The 26365-nt window shown below is 40.1% G+C and overlaps 1 protein-coding gene across 1 annotated transcript; it reads right to left on the reverse strand.

The window, feature by feature from the left end:
* Positions 1-16372: 16372 nt before the first annotated feature.
* OTUD6B (OTU deubiquitinase 6B) lies at positions 16373-25938 on the reverse strand. The gene is made up of 7 exons (XM_042809061.1): positions 25825-25938; positions 23733-23887; positions 21745-21840; positions 20808-21120; positions 20125-20186; positions 18815-18921; positions 16373-18544 (listed from the first exon to the last, which is right to left on the reverse strand). The coding sequence occupies exons 1-7, from the start codon at positions 25913-25915 to the stop codon at positions 18460-18462; spliced, it is 909 nt and encodes a 302-aa protein (XP_042664995.1). The 5' UTR covers positions 25916-25938; the 3' UTR covers positions 16373-18459.
* Positions 25939-26365: the final 427 nt, after the last annotated feature.

The following is a 26365-nucleotide window of genomic DNA, read 5'->3' on the forward strand; positions in this document are numbered from 1 at the left end:
ACTACTTCAGAATTCATTTTCTCTCCATCTGGTGTACATCTTATTTTGACCACAAATTAGGTACTGTGCTAGGAAACTAATTAACAATCATTGTAAACAATACCAAAGAGAGCAATCTGATTTATGTACTGAGCATATTCCTTCCTTGCTTTGTGCTGCAGTAGCAGCAAAGACTATGACAGACTGGAGCATAAGCAAAGACCTTGCAGGCAGCAGGTGTACATTTTCAACTACTTTAATTTTCTTCTCAATGTAAGAGTGAATCATGAAATTTTTTTTAAATGTAGAATCTTCTGATATTTTATATATTTTCTAAGAAAAGCTGGAGTGCCATTATTTTGAAATCACTTTCCATTACTTTTTACTAGAGAAGCTGCTGAATTCTTATTCTGTCAAATACTCTGTAAATACTGTTAGCTTTTTAAAGCAGATTAGAAGGCACAAAGGTTTCTAAAGGCACAATTTAAACTCAGATTTTGTCTTTAAGACATTTAAACCATTTAAAGATCGCTATGACAGGGACCACTGCTAGCTTCTGGGTAATATTCAACCCAGTGGCAATATTCGGAGCTGTTATACTTTCATATACTTCAGAATTCAAAATCTTATAACAGAAGGTAGTATTACAAGATATTAAGGAATTTGCTTCTCTAAACCATCTAAATGAACAATATATTAAGTAGTGCCAGCCAATGGTTTTACTTCACGTCCAGAGCTTAGAGATAGCCACTGCCTTGTTCACAATGATCTGGAATTAGTTTCTTAACATTTATTTATTATGCAGCTGCTGATGGCAACTCTAATTCTGATGGTTTTATAGTTAAGCAGGAAATCTGGCTCAAAAAATAACATCTCATCTTCATATTTGAAAATTTTGTATCTGCAATATACAGAATTTTTCTGAGATCACAGAAGCAACTCAGATTATGTTTAATTTAGGGAGCAGGAATTAATGTATCATTGCAAGGCAGCATGACAGGCCTGGCCAGACTGGACTCCATTGAAAATTTCTTCTCCAATAAATAGTCTGGAGAAAAGGCTGGAAATGAAATTTCACCTTGCACCCTCAATGACCATACTGAGTCATTTTTAACTCATTCACTGGGACTTTGGGACTGCTCCAAGTAACTGAGCAAAGTTAGGAGGAGGGATCACTCAAAAAAATGCAGCCAATGGCACCATGGGTAAGGCTACTTCAGTTCTTCTCCATAGACAGTGCTTCTGTACTATATCCTAGAAGTCTATGCATCCCCACAGACCTCTAAAAGTCCTCATGCTGCAGTCTTTAATGTACTTACACGCCTTCTATAAAACGGGTCACCTTCAGCTGGCTCTAAATAGATCAGATTTTCCAAGGCGCTGACCATCTTCAGCCCTCCCTGCCAACACCCACACTGGGACACAAAGCATTCATTATCTGATGTCTTCAGACGCTTTGTAAGCCCATAAATCATTGAACAGAATGTACTGTAAGGCCTCATTTGATTAGACAGATGTAGAAGAAGCCAACCAAAGTCCTTCAATAAAAAGCGTTTAACTTATTGGCAGTTGGACTAGGTGATCTCAGTACTTTCCAACCTCGATGATTCCATGATTAATCCAGGATCCTCCAATTGAGCTTTTAAAATCCACTTCCAAAGAAACATAGGCTCATGTTGGATGGACATGCACAGGATTTCCTTTTTCTCAGTATTGTACAACCAAATGCTTCCTACAGATTTACAATTCCAGCTCAATTTCCCATACACAATTAACCCAATTCCATTTTCTGTTATACTGTTCATCATACTACAGGCAACTCATTTAACCTGTGACCTTATCTACCACAGAAAAGCAGTGGCCTGTGTAACTAACACCAAGATGCACCTGTGCTCACCTGATAGCACAGAAAGAGCAACCATAAATCACAGCTTCTCATAAAAATTAAGTTTGTGTAAGATCACATCCTTTACAACTCAGTGATGAACAAAAACTAAGAGGAGATGGAACAGAAGCTACCAAATCAGGCTTTTGTTTTGAAGTGATTTATTTCCCTGTATTCACTGGCATACAGAAGAGAAGTGTTATTGAGCTTAAGTGGCTGTGTGCCCATGACTTAGAAGCCAAACATGTCCTGTTGGAAATCTTTGATTAAGACACTGCTCCAAATTCTTAGGGAATGTCAAGCAGCAGCAACAAAGAACAATAATAAAGACAGATGGATTTTATTTCCCCCTAAATTTTTAGTTTGATTTAAATGAAGCTACTCATCTGATTTCCACTATGGAATGCTTAAAGAATTAGTGAGCTGACAAGTCTGTCTCGCACTGCTACAGAAACAGTTATAAAGGCCAAAGTGAAAAAAAACACAATATTGTTAACAGATGAAATATAACCATCTGGTTTTACTGTGAAGTATTTGAAGGCATCCTGATAAGTATAAAAATCCTGTCCATCTGATCAAAATAATAATTATCTTCTGAGGTAGTTCTATCTGAGGTAGACAATTGTGCAACTTGATTTTTCTTTTATTACAAAGATCCTTGGTTCCTATCACCTCTACGCTTGTGTTAGATCAGAAAAAATAACAAGAAAAACAACTAAACAAGAATGCCCTATCAGAAATGCTGTAAAAGGAAGCAACAAAACTACAAAATAAAATAGTATAAACAAACAAACAATGAGGTTCTCCTTTGCTGAAGATTTCAGGGCTAGAGGCATTTCTTAATGTAAAATGTCATCAGATTCCAATATATCTCTGCAAATCTCTTTCTGTCCAAAGACGTGGTGGATACCCTATCCCTGGTGATACTCAAGGCCAGGCTGGATGGGACTCAGAGCAACCTGATCTAGCTGTCGATGCCCCTTTTCATTGCAGGAGAGTAGGACCAGATGCCCTTTAGAGGTTCCTTCCAACTCAAATGATTATATGAAATAAAACAAAGCAAAACACTGTGTTTTTACTACTATGAAATAACTGACATTTGTTTTATTCTAACATATTCACAGCAGGAGCAGTCACAGCTAAAAACAAGGAAATTCATTTTGTCTGTTAGCACTTAAATATATGGCAATAATATGCATATATTAAGCAGGGTCTAGCACAACTACCAAGCTTAGTTGCTTTTCACTGACTTCATTACGTCCAACCTGGTGAGGTAATTTTGGCTGGCATGTTATAAATCATTGGCAAGATTAACAATGATACACATTAAGATGATATATGTTTTATTGCTGCTCAGCTAAACATGTCAGCTAAAGTAATTACTGCTATGAAGCTGCATTTATTTTTCCATTGTGTGATCCTTTAAGTCACTCACATTTGAGATGAGGAATATTCACTTCAGTCTCTTTCAAAAGCAGTTATTAACAGCATTACATCATTTAAGACAGAGTTGAAAGTTCATTACCCAGCACACAAGTCCTAAATTCTATGACTTTAAGAGGATCTAGGGAAAAGTTAGGATTATCAGCACTGGAGAATGTAAATATGTCTAAAAGTGTGTCTTGTGGACTGTATGGCTGCAGGAGATGGCAAAGGAATTTAGGACCTTCAATTTCCAGTTGCTCTTTTCATTACATACTCAGTGAGTAATAATTGAGAGCTATAAAAACAAACTGCTAGGTATTTGCTCCCCGGTCTCAATCCAGATACTTATGGATGAAGCCCAGGTTTTTAAATATTCATGGCATGGTGGGAACCCTGACTGGCAGCTGCAGCAGAAGCATTAAGCACCGACTGTGCAGAGAAATTGTTACCTATTCTAAGATAGGGAAGTTCTTTCAAAAGAGATGTAAGTCATGTTGAATGTCTGATGATTGATATAGTTTAGGTCACTGCCACTGATTTATTCAATGCTGCACAATAAAATCTTCCAGAAATGCTCCACAATTGCTGGGGCTGGAGTTCCATGAAATAAATAGACTCGGGGCAAATTGCAAAAGGACAAGGCATTATCTAAGTGAGACAGCTAATGCTGTGTGACAAAGCACATTACTGCAGTCCAGCCTTGTCTTATGCAACATTCATTAAGGTGTTGAGGTGCAAGAAATAGAAAATGCTTTAACAGGATGTGAAGCTGCTGCTAAACTGGAGAGAGATGCTATAAGAAAGAGATCTTCGGAAATAAATACAAATGGAAAACAACAAACTGAAATTGAAGTGGAAAAGGAAGTGTGAGATTATCATAATTTGCACAAACTTGGCAAGTACACCTCTTTGCATGGGATGTGCTCCCAGGTGAGAGCTCTGGGAGCCTCAGGTAAGGACTGAGGGCAAACAAGGGAACTTCTTAGGTAAAAACTTCTGCAGTTCCCAGCCCCATTAAAAAGGGACAAGACAGCACTGTAATCCTTAACAGTTTTCCAATAAAATGATTTATCTGAAAAGACTGAACTACGAGAGCTCATTAAAGAATGGAAAGGTTAGGGATAAGAACAGACCGAATGTAAGACCTGTCTAAAGGAATCAGCATCAGACCATTTTGTCCAATTGAGCACAACACACCAGCATCATAAATAACCTGAAGAGCCAGAAATATATCTCAGGCTGTTCCAGTCCATCAGTTGGCTCCATGAATTCAAGACAGTAAGCAAGCAGAAAATCCCAATTAATCACTTCCTTCTCTATGGGCTAGGGAACAGAATCCAGACAAGCAATAAAATTCAACACAAACTGAGGAAACCTTCAGCTGAAGAACTTCTCAGAAGTGTCATCCCATTGACCAGCTGGACCACAGGAATATGGGAACTGCAATCAGAAACACACAGAACAAGCGCTTCTCCTGTTGGACCTAAAAAGTTGTCAGGATCCTTTCCTCCCCTTTAGTTTTCACACGCAGAAGTGGAAGAGTAACCTGATCTTATCTGACAGTAGTGCTGCCCTGAACTGGATGTTCAATTAGAAGGCCTCTGGAGATCTCTTCAAAAATGAAATATTCCCTGATTCTCACAAACTATACATAAAGGACTGAATGTAACTATGAAATTTGTGCTTCACAGTTATTTATCTGTTTTGTGTTGGACTTTAGAGAAGTGAGATTCAATTTTGGCATTTAGAAAATCAGCTGTTACAAGGGACTTGAGCAGTTAGCTCACTCTTATCATAACATGGATGTTACTAAGGCCACTGATAAGCCCGTTAAGAATTTTTTGCCCATTTTTGATAACAATATTCTGACTCCACTCCACTTCGCTTTTTGTTTTATGTTCTTTTAAAACAGATTAACTTTTAGAGATAAAAAGTGAAGTAGAATTAATACACATCACTTATCTTGGTGTACAGTCCTTCAAATATTTGGTAAAACATCCTTGTGGACACTCGCTGAGTGAAGAAAATGTTATGTACATTAACCTTGTGTGCTCAGCACTGTTTCCAGAGCTGTGCTTGGGTACTACTCTTTTGCTTTAGAAGAAGGCAGAAATGGACAGAATGTGGATTTTCTTATATGCCCATGGGAAGATGAGTGGTATTTATGTTTCAAATTACTGTTTCCTAAATGAAACATAAATGTATAGCTATGGGTTATCTATTCCCAGACATCTATATTCCAAAACCAAACGTTTGTAAGATGTATTATACACAGAATCAGAATTACAATTGCTCCTATAATTCTTAAGCCTCTTCCATCAAGGTTTACTGACAGTTTTATTCCTGACAATGCATACGTAATTTGTATGGTGCTTTAATTAATAATCTGCCAAGTTTCATTTTAAAAATTGGAAGAAAGAATTATTTCTCTGCTAAGAGAGTATAGCACTCTGTTATATACCATGAAACAGTTCCAGTTAACAAAATTTAAGTGCATCTAAAAATAAGTCAAACAGAAGACATTTTAATGAGTTAACGTCAGGCACTCAGATCTTACTTTGCATCTTCAATGAGCTACTTCTGATTGTTTCTAACTCTCCTGCAAGCTGTCACTCAAGTGAGAAGATTAATCTAGTAGAGCGAATGAGGATTGGCTGTCTGATTAAAATATGTGAACTACTTATTAGAAGCTTTAGGGGACAATGTGCTCCTAAATTTTTTGCAAAGGAAGAGGAGCTCTAACTTAGCATACTGTGTAGAACTACTGCCCTGATTTCTTTATGCTTTTACTTCATGGATCAACTGTTCTATTTCTCATGCTTCTACTTCCTTCAATTGCTTTTCAATTTGTAAAAGAGTTGATGTTAACTGAAACAGCCAAAATGCTCAATTATTGATATTGGCAGTTGCAAACTTTTTTCTGTTGAAATAAAAGGACTGAAAGGGAATGAGAGTAACCCACTGCCTTAGAAACAGCCAATCAGTATCATTCTGAATGAACAAGTTTGTCCTCTTTAGATTACAATGAGGTAATTCACATATTCCTTTTGCTATCACTAAAGTCACTAGAACCCAGTTATTTGGAAGAAATATTGAGTAATACAAAATGCTTTGAGGAACTAACTAGGGTTAGGGTTAGGTTAACCCTACCCTGTGTAGGGAACCTGCTTTGGCAGGGGGGTTGGACTCAATGATCTCTGGAGGTCCCTTCCAACCCCTACAATTCTGTGATTCTGTGAACTCCAGATTATCCTCTTCACTGATGTTGTTCTGTGCTGTTTCTTCTGGTGATACCCTTGTGATAGGCAGGAAGGCAGGCACAATCAGAGGCAGAGACACGTGTAGACAATTGTTTGGAAGTTCATTTTTGGGTGCACTTTGCACCACTTAATGCACTGATGTAGGCTTTTTTTGAAAATTATTTTTTTTAAAGAAATCAAAGGCCTTGCATCAGCCAGTGCTTTGAGTGAAATAAATTCTGAGAAACAGGCAAGTGGTTTTGGAGATCTTTGTACAGCCTCTTTAAAAACTGAATTGTAGCGTCTTCGGGAAATATTCATTTTTAACACTGCATCATAATACTGCTACCTCTATTCAAGGTGATGTTTTAGTTAATTAAAGAAACTTGTAGCCCACAAATGTACTTTATTTATGCATAAAAAGTGATGTCAAAAAAATTAAGCTTGCACATCTAACCGATAACCTGTTTGCTCTCTACTCAGCTGGATTACTTCCTGTAACATTACTCAGCTGTTCTCATCTCTCTTGACAGCACACTGCACAGAGCTCTTTTTTCACCACACTGAAACTCATATTTTATGGCAGTCGTTGAAAGGATCGTTTATAACTGCTCTGATCTGAAAAATTTTGCGTGATGCTGCAGCTGAAATTTGTAAAAACAGTTCAAGGCTCTTCCTAAATCATGTAACATTTATCATAAATCTGGGGAAGCCCAGACCTTGAAGGTAAGATCTGAGCTTTCCTCCCTGACAAAACTTGATGTTACATAGGGACATATTCACACACTGTGTGAAGCGAACAAGGATATAAGAAAACATCTACTGAGATCCTGTTTCACCTGTTACAAATGCAAACAAGCTATCTTGTGGTCAGCTCTGGCTTTGTCTAGCTGTGTGTAGCAAGCACTCAAGGACATACTGCAGTCTCTCTGGATAACCAACACTTCACCAGCCTCATAGGCCAAAGAAACATATCCAGATACAGAAACATATCAAGACACAGTTCAATTGTTGCCACCTGTACTACTAAAAAGCCAGAAGAGAGTTTGGCTCAGTCATCTTTATAATTCTTCTACATTAGTAGATTATTAGATCCTCCCTTACCATCTTCTCTATACTCAGAAAACTCAGTTCCCTCAGTCTCAATGTGTTCATCTTACAGACCCCCAACCAACTCCATGGCCCTACAGTGGACTTCCTTGAGCTCATCTGCCCAAAACCAAGAATGCTCTGCCAGCCTCACCAGTGCCAAGCACAAGAGGATTTGCTTGCTATACTCCTAATGTAGTCTGCGATGATGTTTGTATTGTTAGTGGAGAGAAAGCACTGCTGCCTCAAATTCCACTTGGTGTCTGCTGTGACACACAGCTCATATATTACGATCCCATAGGAGACTGGGATGTAGTTGGACCATAAGCTGTTATGGAGCTATGGTACTTTCCTCTTTGGTTCCTATGGTGCTTTAGGATTGTCTTCTTAACAGATGAGATTTGCAAGGATTTGGTTCCCTATCAATGCTCAAGTACTTGGGAGGGAAAGAAACAGGATGAAGAGAGAGAGAAGCCTTGAAAAACTTTCCTTTAAGGAATTAAAGTTAGACATCTGAGGAGAGCCCAGAGAGCTTGGGGAAAATTACAGAAGGATGTTGAGAGCAAACAAATTTAAAAAGCATGTCTATCATCATCTGAAAATTATGACTGTCTAGAAAGAAAACAAAATTTTAAAAAAGGTATGTACAGAGAAATCATCTCTCTAGATACTATTCTCTCAGAGCATCTGTAATTGGAAATAAAAAGGAATTAAATCTTGTTTGTTTTCAAATTTAAATGAACCATTACAGATTTTTACTCCATTAAAAGTACACTGAAGTGTAGCTGACTATACAAAATCATATGCATATTTTAGGTTTTCCTGCTAAAATGTGCTTGGTCATCACATGTTCCTGACTAGCAGTAGCAACCATTGATTTTTAGAAATTACTCAGGTTGACATGATTTTGTCCTATATTTTGTACTAGAGGCATGAAGTGAACAAAGGAACTTCTGTAGGGGAATGGCAATTTACAATGTGCTTGTATCTTCTGGGAGTCACAGCAAACAAAGCAAATAGAAAAATTTAATATATGGAAAATCTGGTTAAAAAAAATTGTTTGCATGAGAAAAATGACATTGGAAGTAATTACATTTCACTTTGTTTAAACAATACATTTTTAATTACAAAACTCCTGCCTGTGAAAACATTTTTTTATGTCTGAAAAATACAGCCATATTTTGCTGATCTTTACAGTTCTCAGCATGTCTTTATGAAACACACATTTGCTATCTGCATTTTCAAGTATTTTTGTCTAGGCAGAAATTGAGCTATCAACTGAATACATTATCAAGTCAAGCCTGTAGGAAGCATAATTAGAGAAGTTCTCAAATATTACATCAGGAATGCAGGGGAAAAAGTACATCCTGGAAGATGGTGGTGCTCATGTTGCTTGTCAGTCATCAACTTCCTAATGCTTTGAATTCCACCATCACCATGCTGATGGTGGGTGTACTGCAGTCCTCGAGAAGCCAAGCATGCAATCAACTTACCAATGATGGAATCTGACTGCAGTGCCTGCCACCAAGGAACTTCTTCTGCTAGGTCCTACAGGTTCTTCCAAAGGCTTTTAGAGGGTCTCCCAGTTGTTCTAAAGGCTTTGCATACTTCCTCTTTTATATTGGCTGGTGTGTAGCAAGCACCCCCCTGACCCACAAGCTGTCAACACGCAGGCAGGGCACTGTGCACCTGAGCTGCTCTTCCTGGCAGAGCACAACCCTCCTCCAGTTCCTCACCTCCCAGCTGCCTGTACCCAACAGCACTCTTTATCCATGACAACGTCCTAGATCCACAATGGTCCACAGGCTTCCATCATCAGGGGAAAAACTCAATAGCTAAGATAATTTTCTGAAGGGACTGTCCTGTTGAGGGCTGGTTTTAATTAAAAAACAAAAAAAAAAAACAAAAAAAAAACAAAAAGCAACAACAATACTGCAGCACTATTCCTACAGACAGCATCAAGGCTAAGTCAGTGAAGATGACAGAAACTAAAAGCCATCCAAGCAGAAAGAGACCCTTATCACAGTGTTTGTTACACATCCTTGCACTAGAGGGGAAGGCTTGCTGTTATGTCGGTGAAAGTTACCACTCCTTTACAAATAACAGTCTGCAAAAACGAAGTGCACTATCAGAAGCATGACATCCAGTTTCTTCTCTGTTAAAAACAAGCAAACAAAGCTTTTTCTGTGGTAGCCACAACTAAAACAGAAAAAGTAAACTTTTGGTATAACAGCTAGGTAATTCTCCTTGAGGATCTTTTTCATTTTCCAAATAGTGCCATTTTGTAAGTAGGATTTAAAACATTCTTACTCCACTCTCCAACTTCTTGCCTGTCTACAGATATTTTTCATATTATTAAAACAATTATGAGCCAGTAAAAGCAGTCTCTGTGGCAAACACCTTTTCCCTTTTAGAACCATAGAAAAATAGAAGCTGTAGAGAAATACATGATCCACCTGTGTAGATCACACTTTGTTTCTGGAGAACATGCTTCTACCTTCATTTGCTGTCTCTTGGCTAATTTTAAAGCTACTGTAGCCTTCAAGTTTGTATTCTTTTTTCCTTTCTATGCTCTTCATACAGCCATCCCCAATTTCCAACAGCCTCCTCTGTTCTGCTTTTGGTTTTTTGTACTCCAACATTCAGCATACGGATAAGAAAAAAAAACATTTCTTCAGTGGATTTTATCCCTCACTGATTCCAAATTCAGTGCAGCTCCACTAGGATTTTACAACAAATTCTTGCCTACTTATACTGTCAAGTTTTGTTTTTCTTTTTTTTTTAAATAGCACATGCATGTGCACGAAGAAGAGTTGTCAGTTTAAAATCTCCATGTCCTTAGTTTTATCAAAAGGATCTTTCATAAGACAACATTATTCTATCATACGACAAAAAATCTTTAAAAAAATAAAATAACATTACTCACATCTGGAAGGTTCCTAAGTTTATTTCTGGACAAGAACAGCATCTTCAGACTCTTCATGAATCTGATCTCGTTAGAGTTCATGACAAAACACTCGCAGGTCAGATAAAATCTGGGGAGGCTTTGCAGAAAACACAGCTCCCCAGAAATATATATAAATATTATTTTTATTTTTTGCTAAAGGTATACGCTTGAATTTTTCTAACATGCAAAAAGGATGAAGCTTTTCAATCAGTACTCCTGGTGTATTTAACTGGGAACACAGAGACTACCTTGGTTTATTTGTGATTTTACAAGTTTTTGGTCTGTGAACAATTCTTCTTATGACACACATATTTATAACATACAGAGGCAGTTGCCAAGATTTTAATTGTATCTGAAAGTACCTATACCATATGCCTCCAGTGATTAATCATAACCCATCTGCTGCTTTTATTAGTTTCTCAAAACAAAGGAATTGGTGGGTTACTGTTCTTCTCAGAGCCAAAGAAGGCAGAGAAAATGCCTTTCATAGTTCAGATCCTATTTTTAAGTCTGCTCAGCTGCTTACATAGATTAAGTAATCAACACAGGCTGCTTGTCATTAAAAAATGCATCACAGGAGAGCAGCTGGAAGATAAAGGGCAGCTTGTGTCTGAGAACTAAAAATAAAAAGTTGTACAGGCAACAATGGCATGCGTTACAAAAAAATACCACCTGAAATGTTGCCTTTTGAACTAACCAGATGATGCAGGTGGGACATTCTCATGCTAGATACTGAAAGGCCACCATTAAGTCTTCTCAGAGCTTTCTCTTCACAAGGCTGAACAGCCCCAGCACTCTCAGCCCAGGTGAGAGGATAGGGGAGGTGTTCTTTCCCTCAGAGTACTTTTGTGGCCCTCTTCTGACTGTGCTTCAACAGGTCCATCTGAAACATCTGATCAGGGCTTCTTAGAAGATACCAGGCTGCCTCTAAGAGCTGCTACCCAGTTCCACTTACTCAACCTTCCTAGCAGTGAATTCCCTAACTACAATGTGACCAGAGCCAGCCAAGGAGGAAGGCTGGAAAGATGAGAGTAATCCACAGGGCCAATACCAGCTGCAAGAAGCAGTGTCCCTACTCTGCCTGCTGCCAGAACATACAGCAGTAATTCTCACATCTGTAATTCATCAAAGCATTACACTCAGACAAAGCAGAGCAGATGGAGTGCCACCATCTCACTTCATCAGATCTGTCCCATCACATAAGTAGTACACTCAGCTCTACTGCCTGTATTACAGAATAATTAACTATCACATAATCGCAGAGTAATTGGCTTGGAAGGAAACTTACAGTCTCCCCCAGCCTCACCCCCTGCTGTAGGCCAGCTGCCCCCATCAGCTCAAGCTGCCCAGGACCCCTTCCATGGCACTGGGTGCCTCCAGAGATGCAGTACCCACAGCTCTCTGGGCAGCTGTGCCAGCACCTCACTGCCCTCTGAGTAATGAATTTCCTCCTAGCATCTACCCTAAATCTCCTCTCTTTTAGTTTAAAACCATTCCCCCTAGTCCTATTGCTATCTGTCCATAGATGAAGTTGCTCTCCAGAGTGACTAATAGATCTTCTTCTTCTTCTTATATATGTTGAACATCTGTCATTCACTTCTTGTCTAATAGCTGTTCATTTAAATGTCTTTATTTATCCACGATTCTGAGCCTGTGCATTTTTTTATTTGAAGCAGAAGGTCTGCACATAAGGGTAAAAGCTACACATCCTCCTGGATATTGTTAAATCACATTTGTTGTACTGGATAACTGTGGTCATATGTTTAAGTTATATTTTCAGAATCACTGTTTTTTGTCTGTTTCAAAATGCTAGCTAACCAGAAACAGTGGATACCTGCAGTGACTGGGATGCTGGTAAGGCCAAATGAAACAAGCTTTCTGTTATTACTGGAATTTTTGGACAGCATGTGATGTGGATAACAGGAATATTTGGCTTGCTTTTTACCTACGTATTCTTTATCCTAACTAAATAGTGAAAAACAGGTGAAAGGTGATTTCATGTTTCTTAAGCCATAATGTCTTTTCATTTTGAGGGACTTGCTACATATCTCTTGTATTCTTACTACATCTATGTAAAATACTTATGAATGACAGTGTTTCACAGAATCATAGAACGGCCTGGGTTGAAAAGGACCACAATGATCATCCAGTTTCAATCCCCTGCTGTGTGCAGGGTCGCCAACCACCAGACCAGGCTGCCCAGAGCCACATCCTGCCTGGCCTTGAATGCCTCCAGGGATGGGGCATCCACAACCTCCTTGGGTAACCTGTTCCAGTGTGTCACCACCCTTTGTGTGAAAAACTTCCTCCTAATATCAACCTAAACCTCCTCTGTCCTGGCATAAAACCAACCCACCTATCACTATCAACTCATGTAAACAGTTGGTTATCTGGCAATGGCTCACCATTTTTTGATTGTCTAAGTTGTTAACAATGAAGTTAATACTTCAGAGCATGGTTTGTCAACAGAAATGCCTTTGTGCTCTGAAACTTATGTTTTTAATATATGCGAAAGGATTTCTTTCTATTAGGAAGGTAGTGCATTGGCTGCAATGACATCAGAAAGGGGCACAGGAGAAGAATCGATCTGATTTCTTATGCTGAGCAGTAATAAAATTGAAGGGCAAAGCGATAACCATATCTGCTAATACAATCTAATTCACTTCACAAAATAAAGCAAAACATTGTTTAAATTAGTGGATAATTTAAGAATGTTTGACAGCTTAAATTCTTTTGACAAGCCTTTGTTTATTTCTATATGCAAATCTCTTCTAAGAGTTATTAACAGAGCTCATATAGCTGGCCCAGAAATCCATTTTTTTTTAATACAACTGTGAGGGGAGGAAAAAGATCTGTTGTTTTTTTTTTCTTTTGGAAAGTGAACTACTAACGACTATGAGAAGGTCGGCTGAAATGTTGTCCCATTCAGGACAATCTAATTGCTCTCTCAGCTGTTAACTGTCTTTACAGTCTAGCGATGCTTCCTTGGGCATTGGGAATAATTATCTTTTGAAGTTAATCCACTTTTAATACCAGTAACATTTTGGTTTCAGCAAAATGCAGCCTGTGTTTTAGTAACAGGAATTAAAGAAAAGCTCAGTAAACGGAGTCCTCTCAGATAGTGATTTGGTGCCAGAAGAGTACTCTGTTTTCTTCATTGCTTCATTAAAATAAAGTTACAAAAGTACTTCATAGAAAATGAAAGTGTAGATTAAAATTAAATACAGAGAAGATAATTTTTAATCACTTTTTATAAATGCATCTGTATAGATGTACGCTAGAAAAGGACTCAGAATTGTCTTCACCAGAGCTCTGTACATAGCACAAATTCGGCGCATCCAACTTCCAGTTACTTTGTTTATGCCAGAATATGGGTTCCCAAGTCCTTCTTATAAACAATGTCAACTTCATTTGTCAGCAATAAAAAAACAAACTGATGAAGTTAAGCAGTTTGTCAATAAAGTAATGCAGTCAGAACCAATCCCCAGAACAGAAGGTTTTTGTGCCATTTATATTTATCTGTTTCTTTTTCCACTGAAGGTGACTTGTCAGAAAACTTATTTAAGATGCTTACTGGATACCGTTCTAGCATTCTATCACTTCTTCTACATTCTTTTTAAACAGTATATGTTAAACATAGACCTATTCAGGTTGCACAGGTAGGCATCCAGATGGGTCTTGAATATCTCCAGAGAAGACTCCACAACCTCCCTAGCCAGCCTGTGCCAGTGCTCTATCACCCTCACTGTGAAGTTCCTACACACAATTGTGCAGAACTTCCTATGCTGCAGTTTACAGCCATTTGCCCTTGTCCTAACACCATACACTGCTGAAGAGTCTGGCCACGTCCCTTTGCCTTCTGCACCTTAAATATCTATAGACACTGACAGATGCCCTCTCAGTCTTCTTTTCTCAAGTCTGAACAGACCCAGGATGCTCAGTCTTACTCATAAGAGAGGTGCTCCAGGCCCTTTATCATCTTTGTGGCCCTCTGCTGGACTCTTTCCAATAGATCCCTGTCTTTTTTGGACCAGAGAGCCCAGAACTGCTCACAAGATTCCTCACCAAAGCAAAGGGGGATGATCACCTCTTCTGACCTATTGGCCATGCTCCTTTTAATGCACCCCAGGATGCCATTGGCCTTCTTGGCCACAAGGGCACACTGCTGGTTCATGGCCAACCTGTTGTCCATATAACCTCTAACTACTTCAGCCAATGAGGAAAGGAGGAGGGACAATGTGGTTGGGAGATGAGGAAAAAAGGGGGCTACAACACTCGATACTTTGAGAGACCCTATAGGGAAATGCCCCCAGCAGACTCTTGCTTTATTCAAATAAAGAAAGCTGGAGACTCTTCTCTGCCTATTTTGGGGATAAAGATGATGGAGCAAGCCTATTTGAGCAGAAATTTTCCCAACAACCCAGAGGCTCATCTGGGATCCTTCTACCCTCTGGGATCAGCAAGCTGAGTGAGCTGGCAGGCAGTCTCACTGATTTATGGTGATCAGTTCACTCTTGGGGCTGTTGGCACCAGCAGATTGATTGTGTTCTCATGACCATCCCAGAGGCAGACAGGATGACAAACTGGAAAATGGATGCAGCACCACTGCTGTGTTACAGCAGGAGAGATCACTGGAAGGATTTCCTACCCTGCAGACAACAGGACAGAGCACTTGCCTGGATTGAAGGTTGAATCCAAACAACGGGCTTGTTTATGCACAGCTTTCTCTTTTGCAATTCAAAGTCTGGTGTGACTCCACCTGCAGGTCCACAGTGGAGTCCTTGAAGATGCAGCACGAACCTCAAGAGCCTGATGGAAGACATTCAGGAGTAGGGCAGCTGAGACGCGCTTCTCAGTGCTGCAGCCCACCTCCAGGATGTGCAGGATGTGGCCAGGTGAGAAATCCTTCCTGGATTGCAGGAGTATCCCCAGTTCTCAGAGTAAGCGCTGCCACAGCACCAGTTTTTGTGACTCCTGGGGGCATTAAGAGCTCCCCCTGTCCCTGCTCCTCAATGCTGAGCCCCAGGGAACAGCTGGGATGGCTGACAGATCAGCCAGGGTTGATAGGGCGGCACAAAACAGATTGGCAAAAGGCTGAGAGAAAGGACACCTACCAAGATGAGCAAGGGAGGGGGATGTCAGGACAGCCCGCAGGCAACGTGCCTGTCCCCTGCTCCCTCCTGCTGGTGGGGAGAGCTGGGGGCAACAGCTGCAGTGGGCCAGGGAAGACCCTTCACTCCCACCTTGCAGACGTACTACGCCATAGCACACAGACAGCCCCATAGACAGCCCCAGACCCCACCAAGGCCCAGCCCTCCCGGCCTGGTCCACGGGCACTGCCCTGCCAGCCACCACCACTCGGCAGCACTGCCCTTAGATGGCAGCCCCCAGGGTGAGCCTGAACCGCAGCGCTCTGCAATGGCTGCTAAAAGGCAAGGTTCAGGAAATGGAGGCACTTCCAATACCTGAATATAGCGGCTTTCCCATATCTGAACAGGGCATACAAGAAAGCTGCGAAAGGACTTTTGAGAAGGGCATGTGATGGGGGAGTCTGATGGTGACAGGTAGAGGCAGGTGTCTCACATTCACCAGGAAATTAATATTCAGAATTAAGATTCTGAAGAGAACTCCATTTCACTTGGTCATTTTCATTTACAGAGAAATTCAAGGATATTTTCAAATAAATTATTCTGAAAATTGCTACAATGCTGAGCATGCAACTCATCTACAAACACAATTTTACAAAGAGCAAACCTCTGTCTGCTTGAATGGGAGGAGTCGCAGAGAATTCATGCTACAGCAGGATCCTAAAGTCATAAAAATTAGTAAATTTATTAATACTAGAAATTAAGAAGTGAACAATTCATGTACAGAATTAGAAGTGACCACAACAAAAAATGCCACATATAAACCAATTTATTACATTTTGGCAAGTTCCACACAGCACGAGCAAGGATCTTCTGCCCACTCTATTAAAACATTCTTTTTCTTTATACAGATTGTAAACATAATAAACAGCACAAACTGTTAGTACAGGCATTGCAGGATTCTGACATCTTCCTCTTACCAGTTAAAAACATGAGAACCCAACAAACCAAAGAACTTCTTTCACAAGGTATCTACGAAAAGCAGCATATGCTTTTGTGTCATGCCAATTTGAAGCAACACTGAGAATAATATTTGAAATTATTATTTTTAGCAAAATTCATAGTGGTATTATGAATAGAGACATCTTTTTTGTTAAAAACGTGGTTTCATACAGGCAAGGTAGTAAAATTCTGCAGTGGAACAGCTGCTGTAAATAGAGCTACATTTGCTGCACTATGTCTGATAAATAAGAATGCAGCAAATTCTTGATCTTGTTAATACATGGTTACCTAAACCATTCTAAAAAACTCTTAATACGTGTTCTGCTTGTTCAACCAGCACCTCTTTGCCCCTCACAGACCTCTGCTATGACTGCTTTTTTATTTTCACTTTTCCCTCTCTCTAAGTGTTTCATTCAGACAGAACCTGATCCATAAAGTGAACATTTATCTATTTGATTAAGAGCAGATTTGCAATTTTTAAGTCCTATGAACATGTATCCACTGGCTAAATTCATCAAAAGATTACAATGTGTGCACTGTTACCTCATAATCTTCAACTGAGTGCAAACATGTTGAAATCTGACAAGAACTGCTTTTTTCCAAAGCAACTTACTGGCACTAAGATAATGCAGACAATTATGATGTTATAGGCTATGGCTTATAGATCAAAATGACTTCTACGATTAAGAAACAACTGATTGCATTACAGTTTGATACCAGTTTTGGAGTCATAATTGACTCCAAAATAGACAAAAATCTACATTTCCAATGTAAAAAGACAAACAAAAAGTAAAACACAAGCCTTTCAAGTCTTCTCTGTGCATAAAAAGGAAAACATAAATTATTTTGCATATCACATTTAAAGTTACTGATGTAAGAGAAGGTGGTTATTTTTACACTTGTATGCAACCAGCCATTTTAAGCCTTATAAAATACTGCATTTTAGGCCACGCATAGATCAGCAGGTCCTTGCATGATGAGTTCAGGTGAAGTCTCACTACCTGAACTAAGGAAACTGAGGACCTGTTTGTAAGATTTCTGTACCATCAAAACACACAGATGAAGGATAAACAGCACAGCTGACTCATCCATGTTATGATGTACAGTCATTAGCAACAATTCTCTACCTAAGAGATTCAGTACTAGGAACAGCATTAACAGCATCCTACAGCAAAATAAAAGTAAAGCCCTCAGATCTTGTAAAAAACTTGATAAAAGCCTGTAAAATTTTAAGACACTTTTTGTGACTCCTTCAGTCAAGCTCTTCCCTGCCCAAATAAAGGGGATCCCTAATATATTATTAAAGCTAGATTCTGATGGAACTAAAATACAGCAAACAATACTCCATCAGTCTAAACAAATCAATTATTTTGAAGTCCTCAACTCTTCCATGATCATGAAGATCTCCAAGAAATAATGCAACAGAAACCTACCTAGTAACCTTAATTCTTTAGCACATTTCAGATTAACCATTTGCTGCTGAGTATTTTCACAGTGGCATGAGATGAAGTTCTACGAAAAGAAAAACAAACCAACCAACAGAAAAAGAGTTCTGACCTACACAGTCAGTATTTTAGAGATTTTCTAAATATGATTAATACCAACAAGTTCAAAATACTGTGGTGTGTGGAACATTTTGTTTCCGTGTTTCAAATAAAGAGCTGTTTATGATTCCCAGCAGAGCCTCAAACATCTTTTTTTCCATTTTTTATCCATTCCAGTTAGTTTTACTTTCTAGTCCATCTAACAGTTGTCTGGAGCCCAACATATCAAGATGCAATTGTTACTAATGTGGATTTTTTAATACTAGCTGCCATTTTCTGTAGCCGTGTCTGTTAGAAGTTTTACAGAATTGTAATGTTCTCCTAATCCATAAGCATGTCTCATATACCTGAAAAAAAGTTAGAAAATAAATATTTAGTTTAAAATATACTAAAATATACTGCACGTCAAACATTAACAGCACTGGACAGATTAAGTTCAAGCTTTAGCACAGAAAAATAAATGGTCATTAAAAAAAAAAGCAGAGTATTAAATAAGGGCAGGTTTTAATGTTGGTGACTTTCAGACACAGACTGACATATGCTTTGAATAATAATAAAAAAGAAATTTTTATTAATGTTAGTAAGAATTTTGAGAATGGGTAAAATTACATACTTACACAAGTATTATTGGTTTGCCTGAATATTCTTCACCAACAATAATGGAAGGGGAATCCATCTGCACCACCTCAATAGGTGTCTGCAGAATGTGCGACAAAGCCCTTAGCTGTAAGGCAAAAAAAACCAACCATTCAGTAACACGATTAAATCCAAGTGGGGAGCAGACATACTATTTAGTTCTAGCAAACATGAGTCTAGTTATAACATTTCAAATTTTGTTACAAACTAAGCTTTATTAAAAAGCGAAACAACTTCCAACTTTTCCAACTAATTAATTGCCTTAAGTTATTTATTATCTTGATAAAAACACACAACATTGTGCTAGCTACATAATAACTTCAGAAAGCAGTAAAAAAAAAAAAATAAGGACATAAACTAAAACGTACTTTCTCAACCTTAAAGGTTATTACAAAATCCAACACTGCTCTATTATAGTCAGCTTTGTTACTATACAATCATAGATACACCAAGGTTGGAAATCACTTCCAAGAGCATCTAGTCCAACTGTAATAGAATCACAGAATTGCTTAGGTTGGAAAAGACTTTAAAGACCATCGAGTCCAACACAACCAGACCATACAACCCTAACTCTAACAACCCACTGCTAAATCACGTCCCTGAGCACCACATCCAAACAGTTTTTAAACACATCCAGGGATGATGACTCAACCATCTCCTTGGGGAGCCTATTCCAGTGCTTAACAACCCTTCTGTAAAGAAGTTTTTCCTGATACCCAACCTGGTGCAACTTGAGGCCATTTCTCCTCATCCTGTCACCTGTCACCAGTAAGAAGAGACCAACCCCCCTCTTGCTGCAATCACCTTTCAGGTGTTTGAAGACAGCAGCAAGTTCTCCCCTCATCCTCCTTTCCCCCAAACTAAACAACCCCAGTTCCTTCAGTCTCTCCTTGAAGGGCACATTCTCCAAGCCCTTCACAAGCCTTGCTGCCATTCTTTGGACCTGCTCCAGCACCTCAGCATTTTCTTTCTGTACTGAGGTGCCCAAAACTGAACACAGTCCACCTACCACGAACTTGCACGACAAAAAAATGCTTTCTTCCCCTTAAGACAAAGTTTTCCCCTAACGCTACTGTCATTCTTTCTAACAATATTTTAAGCTACTGAATTCTTTACCTGTTGTCAAACAGAACATCAGTAGACCATCAGAAATGCCGACATGGAGAAAATTGCAGCAGAAGAAAGTTACGAATGTTTCCCTATTCTTACAGGCACTACTTCCTAAAAAGTCCCTTTTTAAAGATAAGTTGATAATTTGCAAAATTCTGAACTGAGTGAATACGACACTTACTTCCAGTTGACCACCCCACGCAGCCGTATTTGCTATATCATCACAGTACTTTGCAAATTCCTCTGTGGGGAAACAAAAAAAAGTCAACTGTTAGTAGTCCTCTCCTTTGAGAGCTAGCAACTAAGGAAAAATAACAGTTGCACAATGAACAACTAGAGCTTGAAAAGTCCAAACATGGGAAAATATACATGCTCACTAAAAAAAAAAAAAAAAAAGCAGTAGAAACCAGAAACAAAAAGCACAACTGTTTTGGAAAGAAAAATGAAGACTGAAGACAGAAATAAGGAAAGTTATGGGGGAAAAACAGAAGTTTACACTTTGAACTTTTTATTCAAGGAATTGTTAGTAACAAAAAGCATGAAATTGCATATGTGTTTCAAAAATTACTGTTTTGAGAGTCTAGAATAGAATATGAAAGCAAGTATTATGCTTAATTCTTAGTGAGATATATTTTTAGTATCTTGTAACTGCAAGCAGTTGAGCTGTTGCTTTTTGAATTCCAAATTAGCCAAACAGTTGTTAACTTCTACAGCATTTAGAACACAGCAGAACCAATACACTAATGAAGTTCAGAAACAAATATATAATAACGACTTAGTCACACCTCAGCTGTAACAGAGGGCAATAATAATGTCAGAAATCATTATAATGGTTTCTAAAATGTTTTACACTACAACTCTTACCTTTGCTATACATGTCTCCAGTATTGGGGTTTGTAAGAAATGGTAGGAAGTCATCAAAGTGACTTTGAATATACTTTGCTGTTTGATTTCTCAGAGTTGCAACAGTCCAGGAGTTGTGGTGATCCTTGAGCTGATCTTCAATAGCTCTGTACATGCAATGGCCATCTGAAGGAATCTGTTTAATTTCCAAGTGCCTTGCTGCCAACAAGGAGGCAAGTTTCTGACTTTCAAGATGCCTTGCTCCTGTTAGATTTTCTATCTCAGCTTCAGCAATTCTTTCTTCTCTTTCTTTCTCCAAGGCAGCTTTTTTTTCCTTAGATTGTAAACATAAATTATATCAACTATTAGACTTCAGAAGATGTCTATACAGCTCTTCACTTAATAGTTGTCTTTAACTCTTTAACTGAAATGCTTCCTCAGTACATTGAAGTTTATGAAACGTTCTCTGAAATCAGTACTACTAAGTTTCAGAAACCTAAACCCAAGTTTTAGCAAATGCTAAATGACCAATAAATTCCCAAACTCACAAATTTACAAGAACTTCATTATTAAGGTTCATTTGTTGAATCTGTGATGTTCTATTACTTTCATTTTTTCCACATATCCTATGGTATTTTACTTTATTTCTTTGTTAGTAATTCCAGTGTAATTCTTACAAAACTGTCTGTTTTTTAGAATTGTTTTGGGTTTTTTTCTCCTGTCTTCTACCTCCTCATCTATTCAGACTTCCAGCTGAATGTAAAGAAGTGCAACTATTTTAAAAATGCTTACAAATGACTACATAGCAACTTCACAAGTTTTCAAGACATCCAGTAGGTGCAAAATCAATACTGAATTATCCAGATAATGCCCTCTGTAAAATCATTACCAGCTACTACAGTTTATTTTAAATGAACTTAATCAAATATTTGTAAAATGTTTTGATGTTATATCATACCCGTCTCTTCTGTGCTTTCGATATTCGAGGATGCTGAATCTGCTGCTCCCGTCCCTCAAGCTCGAAATTTGCAACACCATCAGCTATAGAATCTATCTGAAAAGAGAAAAAAAGGCATTAAAAGTTCTTATTGGTATAAATAATCGAGATGAGCATCTCCTAAAACAATTTTAAGCTGCTCCAAGGTAGCCTCAGTGTATACGTACAATGTTTTTACACAAAGATCAGCATGCCACAAAGCCTCTCATAGCTGTCAGTCAAGCGTTTCACATCCCAACCATCTGATTACCTTCTTCCTTTCATCTCAAAATACGAATGGTTGTGAATTGCACAATTCTGTATGTTCTCTTACAGGCTTCCACAGTGAAGCTTGAACACATGCTTACTGGCTGCTGGGGAGTTTACCTGCAGATGCATGTTAAGCTGAAACAGCCAGAGAGCTGTTACCAAGTTCAGTGCTAGTTAAATCAGAAGGCTCCACCCTTCTTAACAAAGAATAAGTACTTGGAAGAGACGAAGAATTGACATTTCTAAGACAGAATGTCAAAACTCATCTCATTACAGTATGAACCAGATGTTGCCCTGGAAAGCACAGGTGTACTTTTGGTCTGAATAGAGAAGTCAAGAAATAAATCTGAGAAGACCAACAGGTATCTCAAACCAAAATCCTCACAGGGAACTCTATGATTGCCACAGGAACTTTAGCTACTACTTTGACAACTCATTGGCAAAAATGAAACAAATCACTGAAACTAACCTAAAAAAGCGTTAAGTTTAATGCTTATGAATTAAACACCTGCTTAAGAATCTGATTAAAGACTACTACATAAGGTTTGCATAGGGTTATAGGGCTCGCAACTGAAAAGTTTTCAAAAGGAATCTCAGTAGATTCTTCTCAGACAAGGCAATTTGTCTGAAAGTCTTTCACTAATCTTTCTCTCTTGTTTTCAAGCAATAGGCCAACTTGCTTACTTCCTCCTTAAGTTAGAAAACATTTGTGTCCAGAAAGCACTGCAGAGACAGGCTTTTATTTGTTTCTTTACAAGATTTACATAGCAAAAAGTCGAAGTTAGGAAGTCACTTAAGGAGACAGATGAGCATGGAGCACAGCATCAGTCACAGATAACCATGTTGTGCCAATGTGCCAATTTAGCTGCAACCTGTACTGCCATTTAGATAGAAGAAAGTATATGAACAGGCCTGCGTGCATCAACTGCATTTAAACTCAAGTACATGTTAGAAATAAGGGTTTCTTTCAGGACTGGATATACAGAATTAAGTCTGTGGAATGCAAATTGTTTGCAATGGGAGTTTCAGTCACTTTATTTAGTAATTGCTAAAACATAGGTTAATTTCTGTACATTATTTAATTAAATGCTCATATATAGTTTACTCGTCAGTATTTCCTGCAGTTAAACTGGAATAATACTAAGCCTCTGTAAAAAATGAAGCACAGCACACTGGAAACATTCAAGTAGCTGTACTGCCAACAAGGCCTAACAGCAGCCTTTAAGTCAAAACTCTTATGACTACAGGAAATGTATTTGCAAAAAAAGAATGTCACCTATATTGTTGCCAGAATCACAAAACCAAGCAGAATACATTTTTCAATTGCCTACTGAAGTTCACCAGTCCAGTACTCGAGTAGCCTACTGCTTACAGTAACGAGAATGACAACATAACGAGAACTATAAAAATGCATACTATTTATTAATTAGCCTGAGCTATTAACTTAGCTGTAAGAGCAAAATCAAATACTGTTCACCATTAAGAATGCAAGTAAATGCTTCTTCCAGCAATGTTTGCTTAACCAACATAGCAGCTGAATTTTTCCAAAGATTATAAGAGTTACTACAAGGAAATACAGAGAGTAAAAGGAGAAATGCTTTAGAAAATTACACATTAGTTCATTATAATTTTTAAAAAAGTTAAAGAAGTTTGAACACAAATTGTATCCACACAACTTCAGCTGAGGTTAAGGAATATACCTTATTCTGCTCGGGCATAGTTTCCTTCAGCTGCTTTAATTCTTCCTTGTGCTTCTGTTCAAGTTCTGCCTCTAGTTTGGCGACTTCTTCAGCCAGCTGTTTTCGCCTCTTTTTATCATTCTTGGGAACAGCATTTTTCATGCCTTGAATTTTTGCTGTTAAAATAGTGCGATAAAATGTTACAGCAATTCCACAGTCACGGCCTAAAGGAAGACTGCTAGCCATAAAGAAAAAATTACGTATCTCAAGATATCAGAATGCTTTAACAGTTCAGATATCAGGCTGCATATCACACCGCATTTTACATTACATATATTCTTTTAACAGTTGAAATCATGACACTGAAGTGTTCTATGCTACTATTATATAAAGCAGAATGGGTTCAAGAAGGAGTAATTCAAGCAGGCTTGAATTGTGTGCAGGGCTACCACCCAGCAGATCAGGCTTCCCAGGGCTCCATCCAACCTGGCCTTGAATGCCTCCAGGGATGGATCATCCACAGGCTTCTCTGGGCAGCTGTGCCAGGGCCTCATTGCCCTCTCAGTGAAAAACTTCCCCCGCACATTTAATCTGAACCTCTTTTCTGCTAGTTCAAAACCTCCTTGTTCTATCACTATCTACCCACGCAAAAAGTCGCTCTCCCTCCTGTTTATAAGGACCCATCAAGTACTGGAAAGCCACAGTGAGGTCTCTCCAGTGCTTTCTCCAAGCTAAACAAGCCCAAGTCCCTCAGTCTTTCCTCACAGGAGACCAACAGCCCTCGATCACGTTAACAGCTCTCCTCTGGACTCGTTTCAACAGCATCATGTCTTTCCTGTGCTTGGGTCTCCAGATCACACAATCACAGAATGGCCAGGGTTGGAAGGGACCTCAAGGATCATGAATCTCCAACCCCCATGCCACATGTAGGGCCACCAATCTCCCCATTTAATGCCAGACCAGGCTGCCCAGGGCCCCATCCAATCCGGCCTTGTTGGACACCTCTAGGGTCTGGGCATCCACAACCAATCTGGGCAGATTGTTCCAGCACCTCGCCACTCTCTCTGTAAAGAACTTCCCCGACATCCAACCTAAATCTCCCCTCCCTCAACTTAAAACCATTTCCCCTCGTCCTGCAGTTATCAACCCTTTCAAAGAGTTGATTCCCCTCCTGTTTGCAGGCTCCCTTTAGGTACTGAAAGGCTGCAATGACGTCACCCCACAGCTTTCTTTTCTCCAGGCTGAACAAGCCCAGCTCCCTCAGCCTGTCTTCAAAGGGGAGGTGCTCCAGTCCCTGATCATCTTCGTGGCCCTTCTCTGGACCCTCTCCGACTGTCTTTCTTGTATTGCGGGGTCCACAATTGGACGCAGTACTCCAGATGGTGCCTCACAAGAGCAGAGCAGAGGGGGACAATCACCTCCCTGTCCCTGCTGGCCACCCCTCTTTTGATGCAGCACAGGTTACTGTTGACCTTCTGGATTGCACACACACTGCCGGCTCATGTCAAGTTTTTCATCTATCAGGACCCCTTGACTACTGCCTCTCTTTTCAATATCTGCTTTATCTGAGGGATGAAGATACATCCCCAAACAATATGCTCCTATAATAATAATACACTGCCAAACTAGCCTTCTGATTAAAGGCTGCAAATTGATCTCTTTCATTAAATACCAAAGAACGCAGATAAGGAAAAGCTCGTATCGATACATCAACAATGGGAAACGCTTAACGAAAAGGTAACGGTCAACCTTTTTTGTTGCAGCTCAACAGAACCCATCTAAAGGATCTCTCAGTCACGCCGTGGTACCGCACCGTATCGGTGAGACGCGGACGCAGCGCTGCAGTGACCGCCGTCACCGCGGCCGGCCGAGCCCGGAGGCCGCAGCGCGCCGCGAGCGATGACACGCGGCCATGCGGGTCCCTTCGGCAAGCGCTTCTGCACTGCCTCACCAAAGCGCGTCTCCCTTCACAACAAACGAAAAGAGCACAACGCCGGGCCGGGAGACACACGCTAACGCAAGAAAGCGCCCACCGCCGCCGCCCCTTCGGCCTCTCTCGCTGCCACGCGCTGTCCCAGCGGGCAGGCCGCTCCCTGCTCCCGGCCCTCCTCACCTTGCAGCTCGCGCTTCTCCTTGCGCTGCCGCTTGACGAGCTGCTGCAGCGGCCCGCCGGCCTCCGGCTCTTCGTCCTCGGAGCCCTCCATGGGCGCCCGCAGGCCCGAGCCCGCCGGACGCCCTCAACCCGACCCCGGCGGGAGCCGCGTGCTTCCGGCAGCGCCGCGCCGCCCGGCCCCGCCCTCCACCCACGCCGGCAGTGCGGGGAGGGCCGCGGCGGGGCTGGGGCGCCTCGGTTGTTCCGGCTTCGGGCGCCTCCGGGATCGGTTGTTTGCGGCCCCGGTGTCGTGGGGCTGCCCCGCCGCTGAGAGGAGCGGCTTCTCCCCGCCTCGGCAGCCCTCGCGTTCTGGGCCCTGAGCCCGGCGGTGGCAGCGTTTCTATGGTGGGCGGTGTGAGAGCGCAGGACGACGGTGAGGGAGACGCACGGCCGTCCCTGTCTGATCGATCGTAAGGCTGAAGCACCCCCTCGGCAAAAACACCTGCGGAGTGGCTTGCTCGAATCACCTAGCTGATCCAAGGCTGCCTATGGGACTGTCTTT

This window comes from Centrocercus urophasianus, unplaced genomic scaffold, assembly GCF_019232065.1.
Source record: "Centrocercus urophasianus isolate 14NV4802_14NV808 unplaced genomic scaffold, USGS_Curo_1.0 seq_11, whole genome shotgun sequence".
Lineage (NCBI taxonomy): Eukaryota > Metazoa > Chordata > Aves > Galliformes > Phasianidae > Centrocercus > Centrocercus urophasianus.

Coding starts and splice junctions, on each gene's coding strand:
- OTUD6B (XM_042809061.1), bottom strand. CDS start 25,915: ATGGAGGGCTCCGAGGACGAAGAGCCGGAGGCCGGCGGGCCGCTGCAG. Junction 20,187..20,807: donor TGGAGACATGTATAGCAAAG/GTAAGAGTTGTA, acceptor GTTTCCCCACAG/AGGAATTTGCAAAGTACTGT. Junction 18,922..20,124: donor CGTGGGGTGGTCAACTGGAA/GTAAGTGTCGTA, acceptor TTTGCCTTACAG/CTAAGGGCTTTGTCGCACAT.